This window comes from Dendrobates tinctorius, unplaced genomic scaffold, assembly GCF_039654945.1.
Source record: "Dendrobates tinctorius isolate UK_male_01 unplaced genomic scaffold, ASM3965494v1 ptg000011l, whole genome shotgun sequence".
NCBI lineage: Eukaryota > Metazoa > Chordata > Amphibia > Anura > Dendrobatidae > Dendrobates > Dendrobates tinctorius.
Genome location: NW_027361679.1, coordinates 66,062,102 through 66,081,169, shown reverse-complemented (window position 1 = coordinate 66,081,169; position 19,068 = coordinate 66,062,102). Strand labels below are relative to the sequence as shown.

Below are 19,068 nucleotides of genomic sequence, written 5' to 3'. Positions count from 1 at the left end.
TTTCTGTCTTTAGGCTATGTAGTCCTCCGGCTGTGATCGAGGGGCCTAGGGCATCGTAGGAGCCCCCCACGGCTACTGCTAGTTGTGTTGATAGGTTCACGGGTCTGCAATCCGATAGCTGCCAACTTCTCTGGTTTTCTGGACTTAGCTAGCATTTCTATTTTTGCCTCCTACGGTGACTCAATCATAACATGGTATGGTGTTTTCATATGATATACAGTGCCTTTTAGTCTCCAAACATGGTGTGTATTATGGCATCCAAAGAGTGCAATTTTCGTCTCATCGGACCAGACTATATTCTCCCAGTATTTCATAGGTTTGTTTAAATGTAGGTGATCAAACTTTAGAAGCACTTGAATGTGCTTTTTGTTCTGCAATGGAGTCTTTCATGGTGAGTGTGTATACTGATCATGAAGGTTACTTATAGTTTTCTTTGAAATAATTATATCTGCTCATTTCAGGTATTTCAATAGCTCTCCACAGGTCTTTGGCTCTTGGACAACGCTTCTGATAATTTTTTTCACTCCTCTTTGATTTCCTTACCTGTATGAACTGGATGGTTTGTTATCGGTATCTGGTAAGAATTTCACAACAATCACACCTTTCAAAATGTATTTACTTAGATAATTGGTAGTATGTTCAATACTTATTTCACCTGCTGTAAATTCTTTCAAAAAGTAGTAGTTATGTCCTTAGAAAGAGCTATGGATATGAATATCACATTTTGGTGGTCCTAATGTTGCTACTGAACTACGGCTTATGCATCAAAAATAGTGTGCTTACAAGCTAACAAGCTTGTGAGGTTTATGGGCCATAAGATGTATTTTTGCATTTCTTTTCTCTTTATTAACACAATTGAAAAACAAAAAAGATTTAAAAGAAAAGTTTAAAAGTTTATTTGCCTTAAATTACTACTGTTATTTTTGTAATGTCTCTGCTGCACTATCATTTTTGGCATAAATAAAATTTGCAGGGGGACATCTACAGGGATTACTTCCCTTGTAGCATGCCAGGAACCTATGCAGAATTTTAATTCTGTTAATGCAATTTTCTGGTAGGGGTTTTACCCTACACTGAATCGCCTTAATCAGTAAAAGTGGTTACAAAATCATTATATTTAGGAGAAATCGCCCATATAGGAATTATATGGTTAGACATTCAACTGAATTAATGGCTTGGGATATAGCATTTGTGGCCAGCCACAGCTTCCTTTGACACTAAAAACTACTGGGAGTTTTTAAAGTTGACAAGATGTTACCATTCAGGAGTCTAATTGTGACATATTTAACAGTTATCTAATATCAGAGCAACACATTTAGATTTAACATCTCTAAAGTAGAACATTGTACCATATACGAGCATATTGTTTTTTTATTACATACAGTATTTCATATCAGAGTGGTTTTTCAGCAACTGACTAAATATGAACTATTACTTCTAATTATACCAGAATATGAGAATACTGGAATACCAGAATGCTATCATTATACTGATAGTACCTTCTTACTAAAGGTGGTGGTCTGGTAGTATAATTTTCATCCCCAATAACTACACTTCATAAAACCTGAAGCTTTTATTCAATAAATGTGCATGTCATATAAGTTAAAAAATGCTAAAAAATTGCAATTAACCAATGATGGCAGGCTTTTGAGAACGTTTAGCCGGCTGAGAGGCAGTCAGTAAGGCATCTCCTTTAGTGTGCTGTTAATTATTTAAACTCAGAGAGCAGGGTAAATGATCACCACATCTGTCACCCACACAGAGAGAACCCTTATTCGATGCGGGACCAGATGTGTTTATTTTCAACATGCACTAACTACTAACTCCTTAATGTGTTTCAATCCTTAGCCAAAAGTTAATTAAGCAAACATACTAAACATTAGTTATCTTATATGACAGTCATTTCTAGTTTTTATCATGGACTCTTTAATAGATCTCAACAGGAATTAGGAAGACAAAACAGTTACTGTATAAGCTCAACCCAGCTAAGCTAGTTTTTTTCCTAATAATTCCTGGTAGCTCCAACCACTACTAGCTATCACATGCTATAAGTATAACAATCTGACAATTCGATTAGGATTTAACCCTTTAGTCTATGGTGTGTGAGTGATATATCCATCAATGAGTGGATTGCTGTGTATGGAGCTAAGCCCGCTATACACAGGGCAGATGCCAGCTGTATTACATAGCCAACATCTGCCTCTAACATCAGCATTCAGAACTACCTCCAATCCCATAAATCAATCACTGACAGCAGCATCTAAGCACTGTGAGCCTGCTCTGACATACATCCTGAGTGCCCATCGTTTGCTCCCCCACCCTCATCACCACAATGTGATCACAGATGCCTGCTGATTAAACTCGTATTGGAATGCTTGTGAAGTCCAGCTATAGGATACTGTGATTACTGCTAAAAAACTGCAATACTATAATATTGCTGTAAAAAGTACAAGTGATCACACATGCTCAAGCTCTCTGGACAGGAAAAGAAGGGAACATTGAAAAATAAGCTTTTAATAACATTAAAACAAAAAACACCTGAACATTTCATATCAGCCCATTTTGCTGAGTTAAAATAATAAAAGACTAAAAAATAAATATCAGTGGTGCCATGGCTGTATACTTTCCATCTAGAAAAATACAAACTTATACAGTTAACGTCATAAGAGACAAAGAATTCGAAACGCTAAAATTTAAAACTTTGGGGGGGTCACAATTGCCACAAAATGTGCAAAAAAAGTGAAAAAAAGCATCATACTGTATGTATCCCAAATTGGTACTATTAAACACCTCAGTTTTGCACACAAAAAACCCTCAAACATGCAATCGACAAAAAATAAAGAAAAGTTACAGTTCTCAAAATAAGGTGAAACAAACCAAATTTTTCTTTTTAGAAAATTCAGAATTACTAAAATACTTAAACAAAAACTGTGTAAGTTTGGTATCAATATAACCATAGTGACCTGGAAAATTGTGTTGCAAAATAAATTATATCACCAACTCCCTGGCAAAAGTCAAGGAGGTGCAAATACTATGCCACAATTCCTACAAAGCCATCTTTTTATAAAATTTCTTAAAATGAAGAAATAGCATACATACAAAGATTGAATAGAAATGCAAGAATACAACAGGGACAGGATCTGGGCAGCCAGTAGAAATTATTGTAGACTGTCAGTCAAAGCATATGACTGGCACTCATGATGCCGCAAGGGTAAAATCCCATATTTAGGTTCACAATGTTAGCAGTTTTAGGGCCCTCATACTGGCTATGGACTAGTAAGTCCTTTCAGATTTTTGAGTGTCGAGTTGGGACATACAGGAAGAATTTTGTGCAAGATTGGATCCAAAATTAAAACCACATTATTAAAATGCAAACATTCACGCCCATCGCAGCACACTTTCAATTCACAATTAAATTTGTACATATATATTAGGTACCAGTATTCATGTTTTATTATTGCACATTATCTTATCACTTCACATGTTATCATCAGTGCACTAAGGATAATTAATACTAAAAGTAAATTATATTGCACAATGAATGCTGGAAAAACTAAACACAAAAACCAATGGCAGATTTTTTTTCAACATTTCGACGCAGTTAGGATTTGGTCTCCACTTTTCAGTTCATTGTACGGTAAAGAGAATTGTGGCAATCAAATTTAAATCTTGTCTCAAAAAAACAATTTATCATACAGATATATTAATTTAAAAATAAAGAACTTATGGCACTTTGAAGACAGGTAAGAAAAAATGAAAATGCAAAAAGACAAATTGTTCACATTCTAAAGGGGAAGAATAAAGCCTAAATAGTAGAGCAAATAAAAACTCAAAGAAGAATAAATCAAGAGGTTCCTTTTTGGACAGCATATTTTTATCTACCCAGCAACATTTTTAACACTAGTGATAAATCATGGGGTTGTTTACAGCAGTAAACTATGATATTCATACAGTATTATGTTTTTGTCTGATGTGTTGAATGATCCCAGTGAAAATGTAAGAAATACTGATTAAGGGAAACTCCAAACATTAATACCCCTATTTCCATCCAGTTTTCTTAAGGTGACCTATTAGCTCCACTTCTCTGATAGGCAAAAATTGTATTTTCCATGAACAAAAATTCGGCAACGTAGTTTTCTACAGGGGCATGTAAAAGTTTTGGCACCCCTGGGCAAAATTACTGTTATTGTGAACTTAGATAAGCAAGTTGAAGGTGAAATGATCTCTAAAAGGTCTTAAGTAAAATATTACATATTTCATTTTTTATTTCAGGCAAACAAAAATATTGTGCAATTTTTTACATTTTAAAAATTACAAAAAGGAAAATGGGCTGATGCAAAAGTTTGGTTACCCTTGGAAATTTGTGTGACCAAATAACTTTGACCAAGGCTTCAGATCTTAATTAGTCTGTTAGGGTTATGGCTAGTTTACTATCATCGTTAGGAAAGGCCACGTGATGCAAATTTCCTAGCTTTATAAAAATTCAGCCTACTCAAACCTTGTGCCAAAAAACTGCAGCCATGCCTTCTTTTAAGCACTCGCCTAGCACTCTGAAAATGAAAATGCTGAAGGTGCACAAAGCAGGAAAAGGCTATAAGAACATAGCAAAGTGTTTTTCAAGTTGACCTTTCATCAGTTCAAAAAGTAAATAAGAAATTACATTTAACAGGAACAGCAGAGGTCAAGATAATATCTGGAAGACCAAGAAAAATTTCTGTGAGAGCTGCTCAAAGGATAGAAAGGCAAATCAGAACTCCCGCTTGACTACAAAAGTCCTTCAGAAAGATTTAGTAGACTTTGAAGCTGAGGTACTTTGTGCTACTTTGAAAGACACATGCATAAATATGACCTTCATGGAAGAGTCACTAGAAGAAAACCACTCCTACGTCCTCACCATAAAATTCATAAGTATGCGAAAAAACATCTAAACAAGCCTAATGCATTCTGGAAGCAAGTCCTATGGACTGATGAGATTAAAACAAAACCCCTTGACCACAGTGATCAAAGGTATGTGTGGAGAAAAATGCACAGAATTTCAGGACAAGAACATCTTGCCAACCCTTAAGCAAGAGGGTGGATTAATTATGCTTTGGGGTTGTGTTATAGTCAATAGCACAAAGAACATTTCATGGGTAGAGGAAAGAATGGATTCAATGATATTTCAACAAATTCTTGATGCAAACATACCACCATTCTTGATGCTAAAACAAAATAAATGGGTAATAGGTACTGCAAGAGCACCAGTGTGGGCTATTGAGAATCAGCATATATCACCAAAAAAGAGCAGGCAGGGAGTCAAGCCAAAGATGTCAGAAATGTCCATGAGAAGAAGGAAGCAGTCCCGGAACCAGGGAGAGGTGAGAGGTTTTAGCCCCACTAATAGGCTATTATAACTTGGTCTGTCTACCATCATATTTATCTCTTCTTGGTTACCACATTACATGCATATATATTGTATACACTCCTTCACATTCCAGCAGTCTTTTTTCCCCAACTGCTTATGATTTTTCATATTAGGCCTAACATTTTGCATGCAGTTTATCACCATTCTTGGGGACGCCCACCTATTTTTACTGATATTGTGTATACTGCATACCTTGTATTGGTTGTTTCTATTGTCTGAGTCGCCCTAGCAGGAAAGGTCCCATTTATATACAAGTCTGTATATAGACCCCTATGGTATGTTCATGAGTTTGTTCATCTGTGTCACGGTTCATACTGATTCATATATAGACTATTTATTCCAGGGATGTGATTGTGTTGTTTCAAATTGTTTTTAAATGTTTTTAATCATATTGGGTGTTTTTGTCTGTCCTTAATAAAGTATCTTGATATTTTTCTTCATCAGGAGTATGCTATGTTCATGCATTGACTTTTTCTCCCATTTAGAATAGTGAGAGGACATCAGGGCTCACAGCTTAGCAATATAGTTAGGAAGAAAAATCCTTAACACATTGGACAAATACTTTAGACAGTAGTTGTACAATTGCAGCAGTGAAGACGATGAGTGTAGTAGTCAGAATAATGCAGAGATTTAATTGATAAGAGTAGAAAAATAAGAAACATGTTAGCAGCAGCAGTGACAGACTCGGTATGATTGATCAGTGATATGATGTAGCTGGAATCTGTCCTGCTGCATTTGAATTATAATTAAACAAAAATTCTTCATTCATAATGCATTAGAATGCAGAAGCTATACATGACAATATTTTTTACAAAAAAAATCTGAAATCAAAGTCAGTCACAGAAAATGAATTTGCTTATCATAAGTGGCTATAATGAGAATTTGCTTTTTTGTGCAATACTTGCTTTTGTGAAAGTGGAATTATTGTTTAAAAAAAACACAAAATAAAATTTCACAAAATCCAGTCATTAAATTGTGACTATATCACAAAGTGTTCATGTTACAAGCAATATTTTTTGCACATTTGCTTTACTAGTCAAAATTACACCTGTACATGCCACAATACAGCTCAATTTTGCTGGAGTTGTCTTTTTAGATATGTACCTACCCATCATTTCTTATCACGTCATTTTTGGTAAATTTAAAAAAAAAGTTAGAAAAAAATGTATACATTTAACTGCATTTTTTTTGTACATCTGTTTTACTTGTCAAATTTAACTACCATAGATGCCATTTATACGGTAGCCTGCTGTCATATTTTGTACATGTATTTACTAATCTAGAATTTCTTATTATGTCCTTTTGTGCATTTGTTGAATAACTGGGGTTGAAAATACTATAAAAAATAAATTCTATTGTTGACAAAAGAAAATGTAAAAATGGCAATGAATGGAATTGTGTAAAAAAAACAAGAACTAAAAACATATCATGGCTAAGAATGTGGGAGCTACTAACAGAAGCACACTCCCAACACCAAACGTCCCGGTAGCAGTATTACCAAAAATAAGCCACAATTGTTCTCCTTTGCTTCTGGAAAACAAATATAAGCTATTACTCATCTCAGTCACAGCAGGATGTTGTTACCTCTGAAAGCAACATCATCAGACTGAGTTCTAGCTCTGCAAACAACTGTCTGCCTGATTACAAATGACTAAAGCCCCCTTCACACATAACGAGATCGCTAGCGATATCGCTAAAGCGTCACCGATTTTGTGATGCAACAGTGATATCGGTAGCGATCTCGCTACATGTGACACTTAACTCTGACCAGGCTCCCCGCTGGATATCACTGATTGCGTGAGAACGGGATGGTCCATTTCTCGCCGTCGGCTTCCTGCTGGTGCTGACGAGCGACTCCATGGGCACGGGCGGAAGATGTCACCCTTGCTGCGTGTGACAGTTAAGTGAGGACCGTCGACCGCTGCTGCATAGCTGGTGAGATCTGCCTGTTTGGCAGCTCACTAGCGACCATTTAGCGATGCAACAGTGATCCTGACCGGGCCGTGTCGTTGTCGGGATCACTGGTGCATCGCTAAATGTAATGGGACCTTAAGAGGTAAAACGTTTGCACAGTTTTTTATTTTAAAAAAATATGAAAAGGTTGTCTTTCAACGTTCTTTTTATTGAAAAATTTGCAAGTAGCACACAGTGGTTGAGAACACAATCAATTCAGTACTAAAAACAGTAGCACAAATATTCAAAAGAGACAGCAAAAGTTATTTTGTATGTCAGATTTTCAAACACTGCAAGCAAAAGAATAACAGACAGTTGCATATTTCAATTTTTGTTGACGAGGAGACAACAAGAGACTAGGAAAGGGAAGATGGGGTGGGATCAAAGGGGCAGGTGGGCAAGTGGTGAAGAAGGGAATTGGGAATGGGGGTAGCACCTTTGGATATGTGTGTGATAGAAAATAACAGTGTAATTACTGAGTGAAAGAATGTTTGTGTCCTACATTGGGACCAATCTCTCCAAATATTATTAAATTTAGCCGAACTATGATTTACTCTTGCTGCTAGTTCTTCTACGTAAAAAATGTGATCAATTTTTGAATAAAGTTGCTGTGTAGTGGGTGTGACTGCGGTATTCCAGTTTATAGGGATTAAAGATTTCCCGGCTGCCAGGATGAATTGAGCCAGTTTGTTTGCTTCTTTATCTTTCTGCCAGAGTGGAAAATTTAATAAAACATTTTCTGGATTCAAAATGGCCCGTTTGCCCAGTACTTTGCAAATGGTTGTGGATACTACTTTCCAAAAGGGTTGAAGTGCCAAACAAGACCACCATATGTGTTTATAGCTGCCATCGTTTTCTCCACATCTCTACAATTTGTCTCTGCAGTATGTTGCCATCTGCGAATTTGGTTGGGCATAATATACCATTTGGTAATAATTTTGAATGACTTTTCCTGAATTTGTACACACTGTGAAGGGCCATGGGAGTTCCTATAAATATGATTAATTTGTAAGTTAGAAAAGGAGGTACCCAAGTCCCTCTCCCAGTGTGCTATGTATGCCCGTTTTAGAGGTACATCATTCTTAAGTAGAGATAGATAGATTGTGGAGAGAACTCTGACTGGTGCCTTTGTTGTGGCACATAAGATTTCGTAAGACATTAAGGGTCTGTCAAGATCGAACGAGTAGTTTTGATGGCGAAGTAGGTGGGAAAGTTTTCCATGTTGTAAGAAAGTGAGGCCTGATAACCCTGGTAATTTACGTAACTCTGGTAGGGGGAGAAGGGCCCCATCCTCAAACAGCTGCTCGATCAGAAGGTGCGCAGCCTGATGAGGCAGGGTTCCCACTAGGTCAATGACTTTGGTCAATGGTGAGAGAGGGGGGATGAAAAGGTTGTCAATGTGCCACGTTACTAAATGGGCTGGCTTATCATCCGTCTCTATGGTGAGGTAACTCTGACATTACTACTGATTTGTGTTAAAGATCTTAAAAGGAGTTGTATGTGATCTTAGGAGACCTCAGGGTACTACATGTATTTACTCGGCAATTGGCAGGGACTCATTTTCCTGCAAATTATATTTTTATAAAAAAAGTCACATACCTGGCAAATTTGAATATGAAAAGATTCAACCATTAATTATGCCTAAACATCCATTCTGACTGTGGCCACTATCAGGCATACACCTCCTGAGCATATGGCTTAAATACGGTGTTTCACTAACTTCTAACCTCTAACAAGAATGGAGACTGCAGAACTTGCTTCAGTTTGTGCTCCATATCACTTTCTTTGGGAATTACAGATGTTACACATAATTAAGAAGTGAAACTTTTAAGAATAAAGAAGTTACTTACTGTCCATCTTCATGAAGCTCAGTCACCGGGCAGAGCATGTATTGTGCTTTTACTTCAAGGGGTTTTTCATCTTTAAAAAAAAAAAAAACATTTGGAAATATTAATTCTAAAATCAAAACCAGATTAATAGCTAAAGGAAGTAGACAACAAAAGCAATTACAATGCACAAACCTACAGACACAGCATTATCACCAATGTACTCTTTTTATCCATTTTCCATAAATCGAGTTAGAATAACATTATACTAGGTTCACATGTGTATGTCTGCAGATGTATATGTAGGAAATATAAGTAAAAATGTATGCAAGCATGTTCCATATTTCAAACTATGTGTTTCTGTATTTTGATATATATGCCCCATTTTTTTCTTACAAGGAAGCAATTTTTTTCTTCTTTTCTCACCTAGCTGTAAGGGTGGTTTCACATTAGCGCTTTTTAAGCGCACGCACGGCCGGGGGTAGCTCCGCCCCCGAGCCGGCTCTCTGCCCGGCGTGCCCGCCCCTTGCTTGTAGCGCCGCCTCCTAGCGCACAGCGGCGCCTGTGATCGGCGCACCCTATCTTTAGCATAGGGTGCGCAGATCGTGCGCAGGCCGTGCGCTAGTTGCGCTTTGACCTGTGCTGCGCACTTTTGACGGTGCGCCGTGCGCGCCAAAATCAAACTTTTCGGATTTTGGCGCGCACGGCGCACCGTCAAAAGTGCGCAGCGCAGGTCAAAGCGCAACTAGCGCACGGCCTGCGCACGATCTGCGCACCCTATGCTAAAGATAGGGTGCGCCGATCGCAGGCGCCGCTGTGCGCTAGGAGGCGGCGCTACAAGCAATGGGCGGGCACGCCGGGCAGAGAGCCGGCTCGGGGGCGGAGCTACCCCCGGCCGTGCGTGCGCTTAAAAAGCGCTAATGTGAAACCAGCCTTAATGGTAAAGACAAGAAAACATAGGTTTTAGACTTATTGAAACACTGCTTTGCATTTTAATATGTCTCCAATTGAAGTTTACATACACTATATAAAAAGAAACATATGCATGTTTATCTCAATATCTGACATGAAACTAAATGAAACCTTTCCCATTTTATGTAAATTAGGATTATCGTAATTATTATTATTTGCCAAATGCCAGAATAATGAGAGACAAGATGGATAGATTGGCCTGACACTTTCTTCAAGTAGTAGTGCAAGAAATAAGTCTGCATCTTTCAAGAAAACTACGATTTTTATGCAAGACAATGCTCCATCGTGCTCGTTCTTTTCTGCCCTGAGTAAGGCAGAGTAAAGTACTGCAGTATGCATGTGCCGGGGCTCTTTGGCCTTTTCCTGCACATGTGCACTGCACTAATTTGCTCTGCTCTCGACATGGCATAGAAATGTGCCCCTGCACAGGAGTGCAATGATGTTGACACTGTGTGGATGATGTAGGACATGTCATCCACACGAAGTAAGAAGGAGGATGGCGATCGCAAGAAGAGAGGAGGCGCTGGATCAAGACCAGAGACGAACATTAGACCCGTCTGCCCCTTAGGTGAGTATAATAAAAGCTCTTTTTCTTGTCTTGCAGGCCAGATAGGGGGCCTATATACAGCATATTATAATGCTATATATAGGGCTGAAAGGTACTGACCTTAAAGCAAACCTGTCATCAGGATTTTGCTAAGTAAACTACAGGCATTTGTCTTCTTTGTGATACATTGCACTCTTCTCAAAATACTTACGGATTATTGTGTTGTTGAGGTGATAGGTGCAGGCAACATTCTCTATATTTTTGCCAAATAAAAATCCATTCCCTCTCAGGACAACTTGAAATTTTTCTGAAAAATATGCATAAAGAAGTAATAAATGTTGATTTTATATTTTTATAATATTAATGTTGCTTTATACAACAATAGAACAAACAGACTGCATTAACTCCTCAAAGCAGTGGTCCGAAGGCAAGGCAATTTTCTCCTAACTCCCTGTCTATTTAGTCCCATAATCTAGGTTACTTTTTAATATGGTTGCTTTAACACTCCCTACCGTTCCCTAACGATACCATCTAACTGCTTTTGTATTTTTCTTATTTACTGTCTGATGACGATTTGTTTGAGTATCCCAGTGCATGCTGGCAGAGGCTGCGGTTACTGTCAATGCCCCACCCCGCTCTGCTGCTGGCCTATTACTATTCATCTAAACCAACAACAGACCGGATGTTGCGCTCATTGCACTGGGCACTGGGGAAGGCTCCGCATGAGGGGAGACACTGCACAAGGGAGTCACTTAGTGGGGACAGCGCAGGGACCAGCCCATGAAACGAGCGTCACTCAGGGAGGAGCAGTGACAGTGACTGCAGCCTCTGCCCCCTGCATGAACTGAGATTCTTAAAAGAATAATCATTAGACAGTAAATAGGTAAAAAAAAAACACAGGAGTGTAGTTAGGGAACAGTAGGGAATTTTTAAAACGATTATATTAGAAAATAGCTTAGATTATGGGATTAAATATATAGGGTATTAGGGAAAAAATTATTTGCTTATGGACCACCCTTTTAAAGACCAGGCCTGAAAGGGTCTTAATGATGAGGGATTTTTTTTAATAGAAAGTACCGTATTTTCCGGCTTATAAGACGACTGGGCGTATAAGACGACCCCCCAACTTTTCCAGTTAAAATATAAAATCTTCTTAAAAGTCGGGGGTCTTCATATACGCCAGGTGTTGTTTTATAGGGCGGTGTGGAGGAGTGGTCCCGATGACGAGGTGAAGGGGTGCCTCACTGGGAAGGTTTAAATGAATTTTCACTATTACCTCCCTGTGGCAGCGGTGCCGATACCCGGCGTATAAGACGACCCTCGACTTTTTAGGGGTTAAAAAGTCGTCTTATACGCCGGAAAATATGGTATGTGTAATAAAAGATTAACATAAAATAGCAATATGCAAGGACTGATGCAGCCATTACACAGTACATAGAAGGGGCACATTTATAAGATTATCTGAGCAGAGGAGCATTTTTTAACACATCTAATTGTAGAACTTATTTTTATTCCAATATCTATTGATTAAAATGCACTTAGAAAACAACTTTAAGTTCCCACAATGAGTTTTTGATGAGAATTTTAAGTTGTGCAAAAAAAATACAGCGTCTTACAATTCCGGCAAAGTGGATGGGATTCATAGAAATCTCTTGCTCCTTGAACTTTTTTCCCTGTGTAAATTGACCTGAGGTGCGATTTTGAAATCAACATGTCAAATTCTCTACATTTGTCATCCACACATAACTATATTAATAATGTTTGGTCAAAGCCAAATATCAGGAAGTGTGAAGAACAAAGCAGCTTACCGTATATACTCAAGTATAAGCTAACCCAAATATAAGCCGAGGCACCTAGTTTTGCCATGAAAAACTGGGCAAACTTATTTAGTCAAGTATAAGCCGGGTATGCATTATCCCCTCATCCCTATCCTGGTATGCATGGCTCCCCTATCCTTGTACTCGTATGCATAGCTCCAAGGGCCCTGTCCTTGTATGCATAGCTCCCCGGTCCCTGTCCTTGTATGCATGGCTCCCATTTTGCTGTCCTTGTATGCATGGATCCTTATCCCCTATCCTTGTATGCATGGTTCCCATTTAAAAAAACACATCCTACATACCTTCCTGCGCACCCTCACAGCATCTCGGTTGTTCCGGCACCAGCAGCACTTCCTGTAGGGCGATCACCTGGCTCCGCTCATTAAGGTAATGAATATTCATTCCATGCCTATGGGAGTGGAGAGGCATGAACATTCATTACCTTAAAAAGTGGAGCCACTTGATCACTCTGCAGGAAGTGCGACTGGCACTGAAATGAAGGTGATGCAGCGAAGGCGTGTAGGAGGGTATGTAGGATGTGTGCTGGAAGCCGGCGGTTGCGGTTGTAACTGTGCACGCTATAAGAAATGAATTTTCATTTCTCTTTAACAGCAGCACAGGCTTTAGCCACAGCCGCCGGCTCCTGCCACTGTGACCCGCTGCTCCGTCGCTCTCCCTCCCCCGACAGCTTTGTGGGACAATTTACTCGCGTATAAACTGAGGGGGGGTGTTTTCATCACAAAAAAGTGCTGAAAAACTCGGCTTATACACGAGTATATACGGTAATTTAAAATTTGACATAAAAAAAGAGACAGAAATTGCAAAAAGGTCATAAAAAGGCATGTAAAAAATGCATGCAAGTAATCTAATCTACCTATTAGGTGCAGAAATGCTGCATAAAATCTGTAACATCGAAAGTGTACCACATACTCATTGTAGAAACGTGGCCTTACATTTACAATTCACAAATTAAAGGAATAATACACAAGATATTATTGTTTAGAAGTTCAAGCTATGGTGCTCCAGCCCTATAATTTTGTGAAAGCGCAGAGAAGAATGTTTATGGCTCACTATAGAGCTAACTTTGCTCTTGCCACCTTCCCAGCTGTTTTGCTTTTTAATGCACTTTTGATCATTTTTATGCCTTGCATTGCAGTGTCTTTTTTTATGAACATGTAACGTAGAAATGTTTCATTTTTTTTCTCAAGCCTAGACTCCGGATTACATTGTTGTCAACTGCTGATCTATCAATAAACTACAATAAACTTTAAGAATAGTAAACCTTGTATCTGTAGGGCATAGCAAAATAAAAGAATGGTGAAGTAATATCGAAAAATAAATGGACAGGTAACATTTTTGCTTTGAATACATTTAAGGTAGTTATCGTCAAACACTTTTAAAGTATTTTATTTTTTCAGATAAACTTACTTTCCATAAAATATTTGCACATGAATATTTATCTGGCTGTAAGACAGAATAGCCAGAAAAGAAAGTTATACTTTATGTGGCGCAAGCAAATACTAAAAAAAGCAAGACGACTGAAGTCAAAGCAAGATAGTACACCCTGCAGTCGGGAAATCGTAATATAAACATTAATTTACTTACCGCCAACACAGACGGATGATGGATCCACATACAAAATTTCTGTGCATGACTTCTTTAAGATCTGCAGAAAATAAAATGTGCTTGCGTTAATATATGTGTTTTTATCATTTCATGAAATTACTTTTTCATTGTACTTTTTTTCATTCACATGCTATTTTATACCTGAAACTGAGTATATTGATGTAGTTTTCATTTTTAAATAAATCTTTCTTTTTTAATAGTAGAAGCACATAAAAGCAGTTCACGTTAGTGTTGGTCACTCCATTGTGGCATGCATTGCTATTTTTCGCCATCACATGAAATCATAGCTTAATATGTATTGAGATGCAACTGAGAAAACGTTTTAAAGGGGTAATACTGTACAATTTCACCTAATACTGTGCGTTATTCTTTGTATCATTCCAATATTCTTTTTTATACCAAATTCTCGCAATTTTTATAATTCCTGCATTCAATAATTGGAGTGAAAATAGAAGTTACGTTGCTATGCTTCCCTTTACTTCTATGTGAATTATGAAAACTTTACAGCGTGTTCAGACATCTCAGGGCTAGAGATGAGCAAACCCAAAGTTCGAAGTTCCTATCGGACTCCCATTGCCTGGTGCTGAACTCCAAACATGGACTCCTGGATTTACGGGAATCGGGGGAGGAGAAAGAGAGAGAGAGTTCAGGTTTGGGTACAGTTATGGTGCCCAAACCGAACTTTGGACTAAAGTTCGGTCACGTACCAGAACCCGAACTTCGACGGGTCTGCTCATCCCTACTCAGGACTTCCAACCTTCAGAGTTATTGCAAAGACACAGATATTTTCATCAGAGCCATGAATAGCTCAGATAGGGATAACATTTTGAAATAGAAAGTATGTGGTTAAATATATAATTTTTCATTTTCTAACACACAACCTTTATTTCCAGAAAGCAAAAATATCCCTGTAAATTAACAATAATCGCAGCAAAAATAAGGGTCCTCCTTTTCCTTTTCGCCTTTGTCTCCTTTCTGCAAACCTTTCTCTAAATCTTCACGAGGAATTAAACCAAATGTTGTATAGCATAACTGCAAACAATTATTTTTCCTTTCAGATATATATTTTGTTTCAATCTGAGCAATATCACAACAAACTTATCTGTGCATCGCCCTATGTAAATACTGCAACAATTTCCAAGTGGCTCTGAACCGATATAATATATATGCATCCTGACAATAAAAGAGATAAATGGTTTGCAGATGAAGCAAGCAACTAAATATCCTCCTGTATGTGCTAAGTGCTACTAAAACTCAGCTTAAAAAAATGTTCCCATAAAAATGAAACACGTTTAAGTTTTATTTTCCCTCTTTATCGGGGTCTATGAGAATGGTGATGCATTGCCACTTGCTTTAAAACTGGCTGTTACCGCAGGGAACGAACACAAACCAGCTAGAGAATGAAGAATGCACCCTTGGACTAGAGAGATATGTCAGCGGTGCCAGAAGAACATTGATTATGTGCCATTATTATAGATGCTTATTACACATTCAACGAGAAAAGAGTACCGTAATATCTAGTGAATAATGTAATAATTGTGAAGAGCATTAAATAACACTAACTGTCCTGTTATGGAAGATTGCCACTAAAACTTGCCATCAATGCTCCCTGTATACATTGAGTGCTGAGGCGAGTCTTTTATTCTATCATACATGTATAACTCTAGCACTTCCATGTTGATTTTCTATTTCTAAGTCCAATATTCATTACAAGTTGTAAATCATAAAAATAACACGTCTTTATTTCTTTTTACATCATCATCTATTAAGAAGTTGCATGGATAACACATCTACAGGACGTTATTATTATTAAGATTATTTCAATACTGTGCTACTTTTAGCCCTGGTTGTTCCAACAGAACCCAGTAGGATCAAGAGAATTTGAAATACAATGGGTGAGATTCATAATTTATTTTTCTTTTTAAGTAATTTTGTCTTTTTTTATCTCATGGTATTTGCTGACATTTTATGTGCCAAAATACATTTTTGCACTTAACATCTTCATGACCTCCCCTTCTTCCCAGAGCCATAACTTTTTTATTTTTCCTTCAATATGGCCATATGAGAGCTTGTCTTTTGTGAGGTGAGTTGCACTGTTGAAATACACCATTGGTTTTACTATGTCGTGTGCTAGACAACTGTAAAAAAAAATCCAAGTGCGGTGAAATTGTAAAAAAGTGCAATTCCACAATAGGTTTTTTTTTTTAACCTTATTCACTAAATAAATGTGAAAACTGACCTGGCATTACGATTCTTCAGGTAAGTGTGTGTACATAGATACCGTAGAGTCTCCATCATTCTGGGGTAGATACAATGTTTTCATCATCTCGTTTTGCATTTAATGCGACCGAAAAAAAGGAATTCTGCAGTTTTGATTTATTCGCTTGCTACGCCGTTTACCAATCGGATTAATTTACTTTATGTTTTGATAGATCAGACATTTCTGAATGCAGATGTGTGTTTTTTTTTATTATTTTTTAAAGTTTTATTTTGAATGGGGAAAAAGGGGGGGTATATTTTTTAATATTTTCTAAAACATTTTTTACTTTTTACTTACTTCAATAGTCACCTTAAGAGACTTGAAACTGCACTCTTCCAATCGCTTGTCCTAAACAAGGCATCTCCTAGGACCATGGCTGTCATGCCAACACATTGGTGCCCAGCGATCATGTGTCAGTGGCGCTGACGGACAGGTCTTATGACGCGCTTCTAGCACACTCACGTTACAAGACACTGTCATTGATTTGTAGCAGCATTTAACAAGCTAACAGTCATAGGTGGATCGTGATTCCACCTGCAGCTGTTAGAGGCACATAACAGCTGATCATATCAGCTATCCTATCCTGGGAAATATTCAGGCTTACTGCTGGAGTCTACATCAAAGGGATGGACACAACCTTTGACATATCTGTAGGCGTTTACATGTTTTGCAACATTTTAGCACACAAAATTCCAATTGTCTGCTTAAAATGTCACAAAAATGTAGCAAGAAAATTCAGGAGGATATAAACTGACTGCGGGAGGAAATGGGTGGGTGGGAAAAGAAGTACATTTGCGCCCAAAAAATTTGCAACTTCTAAAAATCTGCAATTGATGTATCAGCTGAAATCATCTGAAAATCCCAAACCCTTACCACAATGACAATCATAAAAAACAGGTGAACACAAATAAAATAGACTTTTAAAAAGGTGTAAATTAAAAGGAGAATAAGACTCAAATAAAACACAGGTGGAGATGATTGACTAGATTCAATGCAAATCAGATCTCAGTGAATTAGAATAATTTTACACATTGCATAAGATTAAATCAGCCATATAAGGCTGACATGACCTTAGGCGCACCTATAAGGGCTTCACCATAATGCCGTGGAGCTGTCACATCACATGGTATAGCGCAGCCAATCAGGAAGAACTATCATTTCTGCATAAAAGCCCAGGCAGGGAATGCAGCATTCATTTAAGGCCACATTCATACATTCAGTTCACCTAGTACTTGAAGTCCAGCTTGCACGGAACCAGGTGGATCCACACCAGATAATGTGCTCAAGGAAAAAAAGGGCTTGTTGTTCCAGTGTCTGGTAAAATAGTTTTTTCTTTATGCAACCATGTTAATTTTTGTAAGTTTCTAATGGACTTAAAATAAAGAAAGAACTCTTTTACCAGACGCTAGAACAACAAGCCTTTTTTTTTCCTTGAGGTCATTATCTGTTCCCATACTTTTGCCACATATCCTGTGAGCAGCATATTGTGGAGATAAAGAACCTGATTTGATCGATGGATCACTTACTGTGCTGTAAAATCATGTTTTAACAGCAGGACATTATCACTAGAGGACTATTAAACCTACTGCCATGTAGTCCTCCATATTCAAGAGCTCTGTGTAATGCCACCCCTCCAGTGATTGGCGTCTTATTGTGTATATTGTAGACAGAAAGCTGTTAATCAGTAAATGTGAAAGGTCATACAGAAGCATTGTCTGTAAGCCATAATCATCAACATTAACATAAATAAAGACTTGAAATAGATCACCCTGTAATGACTCTATATAATATATGAGTTTCACTTTATGTATTGAAGAACTGAAATAAATTAACTTTTTGATGATATTCTAATTTAGAGAGAAGCGCTTGTAAATAAATATCAGTTTACTCAGCTCCTCCTGCTCTGTAAATTGAGGTCTGGAGATTGGACTGCATTTTCATGGTGACATGCATCAAATTCATTAACCACTTACCGACATATGCAATACTGGTACGTTACATGCTGGTTCACTAACTTTGATGCGGACTCACAAGCCGAGTCCGCATTTTTCTTGGCACATGACAGCTGATTTATTCAGCCATCATGAACCTCTGACAGCATTTAAAATGAGCCGGCAGGAAAAGCGTCATTCCACGTGTCCATCAGTGCTCCTATGACAGGGTTGCAGGTTGTCACAACAGCCGGGGGTCTACTGAAGACCCCTGTGTCTGTCCTTACGATAGTCCTTTGAAAGCCAGAGTTTAGGGGGTGTTCATAGGAGATTGTGATTTTGTCTATACATAGCAGTGCTGATGCACTGCTATGTATAGCACAAGTCATTGTAGCTTGAAGTCTCCTGAGGAAACTTTTAAATACAGTAAAAAGAAAAGAAAATGCTTTTAAAAATATGAAAAAAAAATAAAAAACACAAAATTTTAAGGGTATGATTCCAAGGTCAGGATTGCATCAGGATTTTCTCAGGATTTGACGCAGGTAAAATATGAACCAAATCTGCACCTCAGGTCACTGGCAGGTCACCTGCATTTTTGTTGCATTTTTACATGCGGATTTGTATGCATTTTTTGTAAACTAAATAAATATATATAATTTAACAAAAAAGAAAAAGATTTCTGATGTCATTTCTGGTCCAACCTCCTCTTTAACATTTGCCCAACCCACACAC

At 37.8% G+C, this 19,068-nt stretch overlaps 1 protein-coding gene across 2 annotated transcripts in view; it reads right to left on the bottom strand.

Annotated features, from left to right (window-relative positions):
• Positions 1-19,068, bottom strand: part of ANTXR2 (ANTXR cell adhesion molecule 2) — a 292,455-nt gene that overhangs the window by 156,858 nt on the left and 116,529 nt on the right. For both annotated transcript variants that reach the window (XM_073543041.1, XM_073543049.1), the window contains 3 exons: positions 14,125-14,185; positions 10,914-11,009; positions 9,208-9,277 (listed from right to left, as the gene is read on the bottom strand). In XM_073543041.1, the coding sequence (XP_073399142.1) occupies positions 9,208-9,277; positions 10,914-11,009; positions 14,125-14,185 (227 nt within the window). The remainder of the gene's footprint in view (positions 1-9,207; positions 9,278-10,913; positions 11,010-14,124; positions 14,186-19,068) is intronic.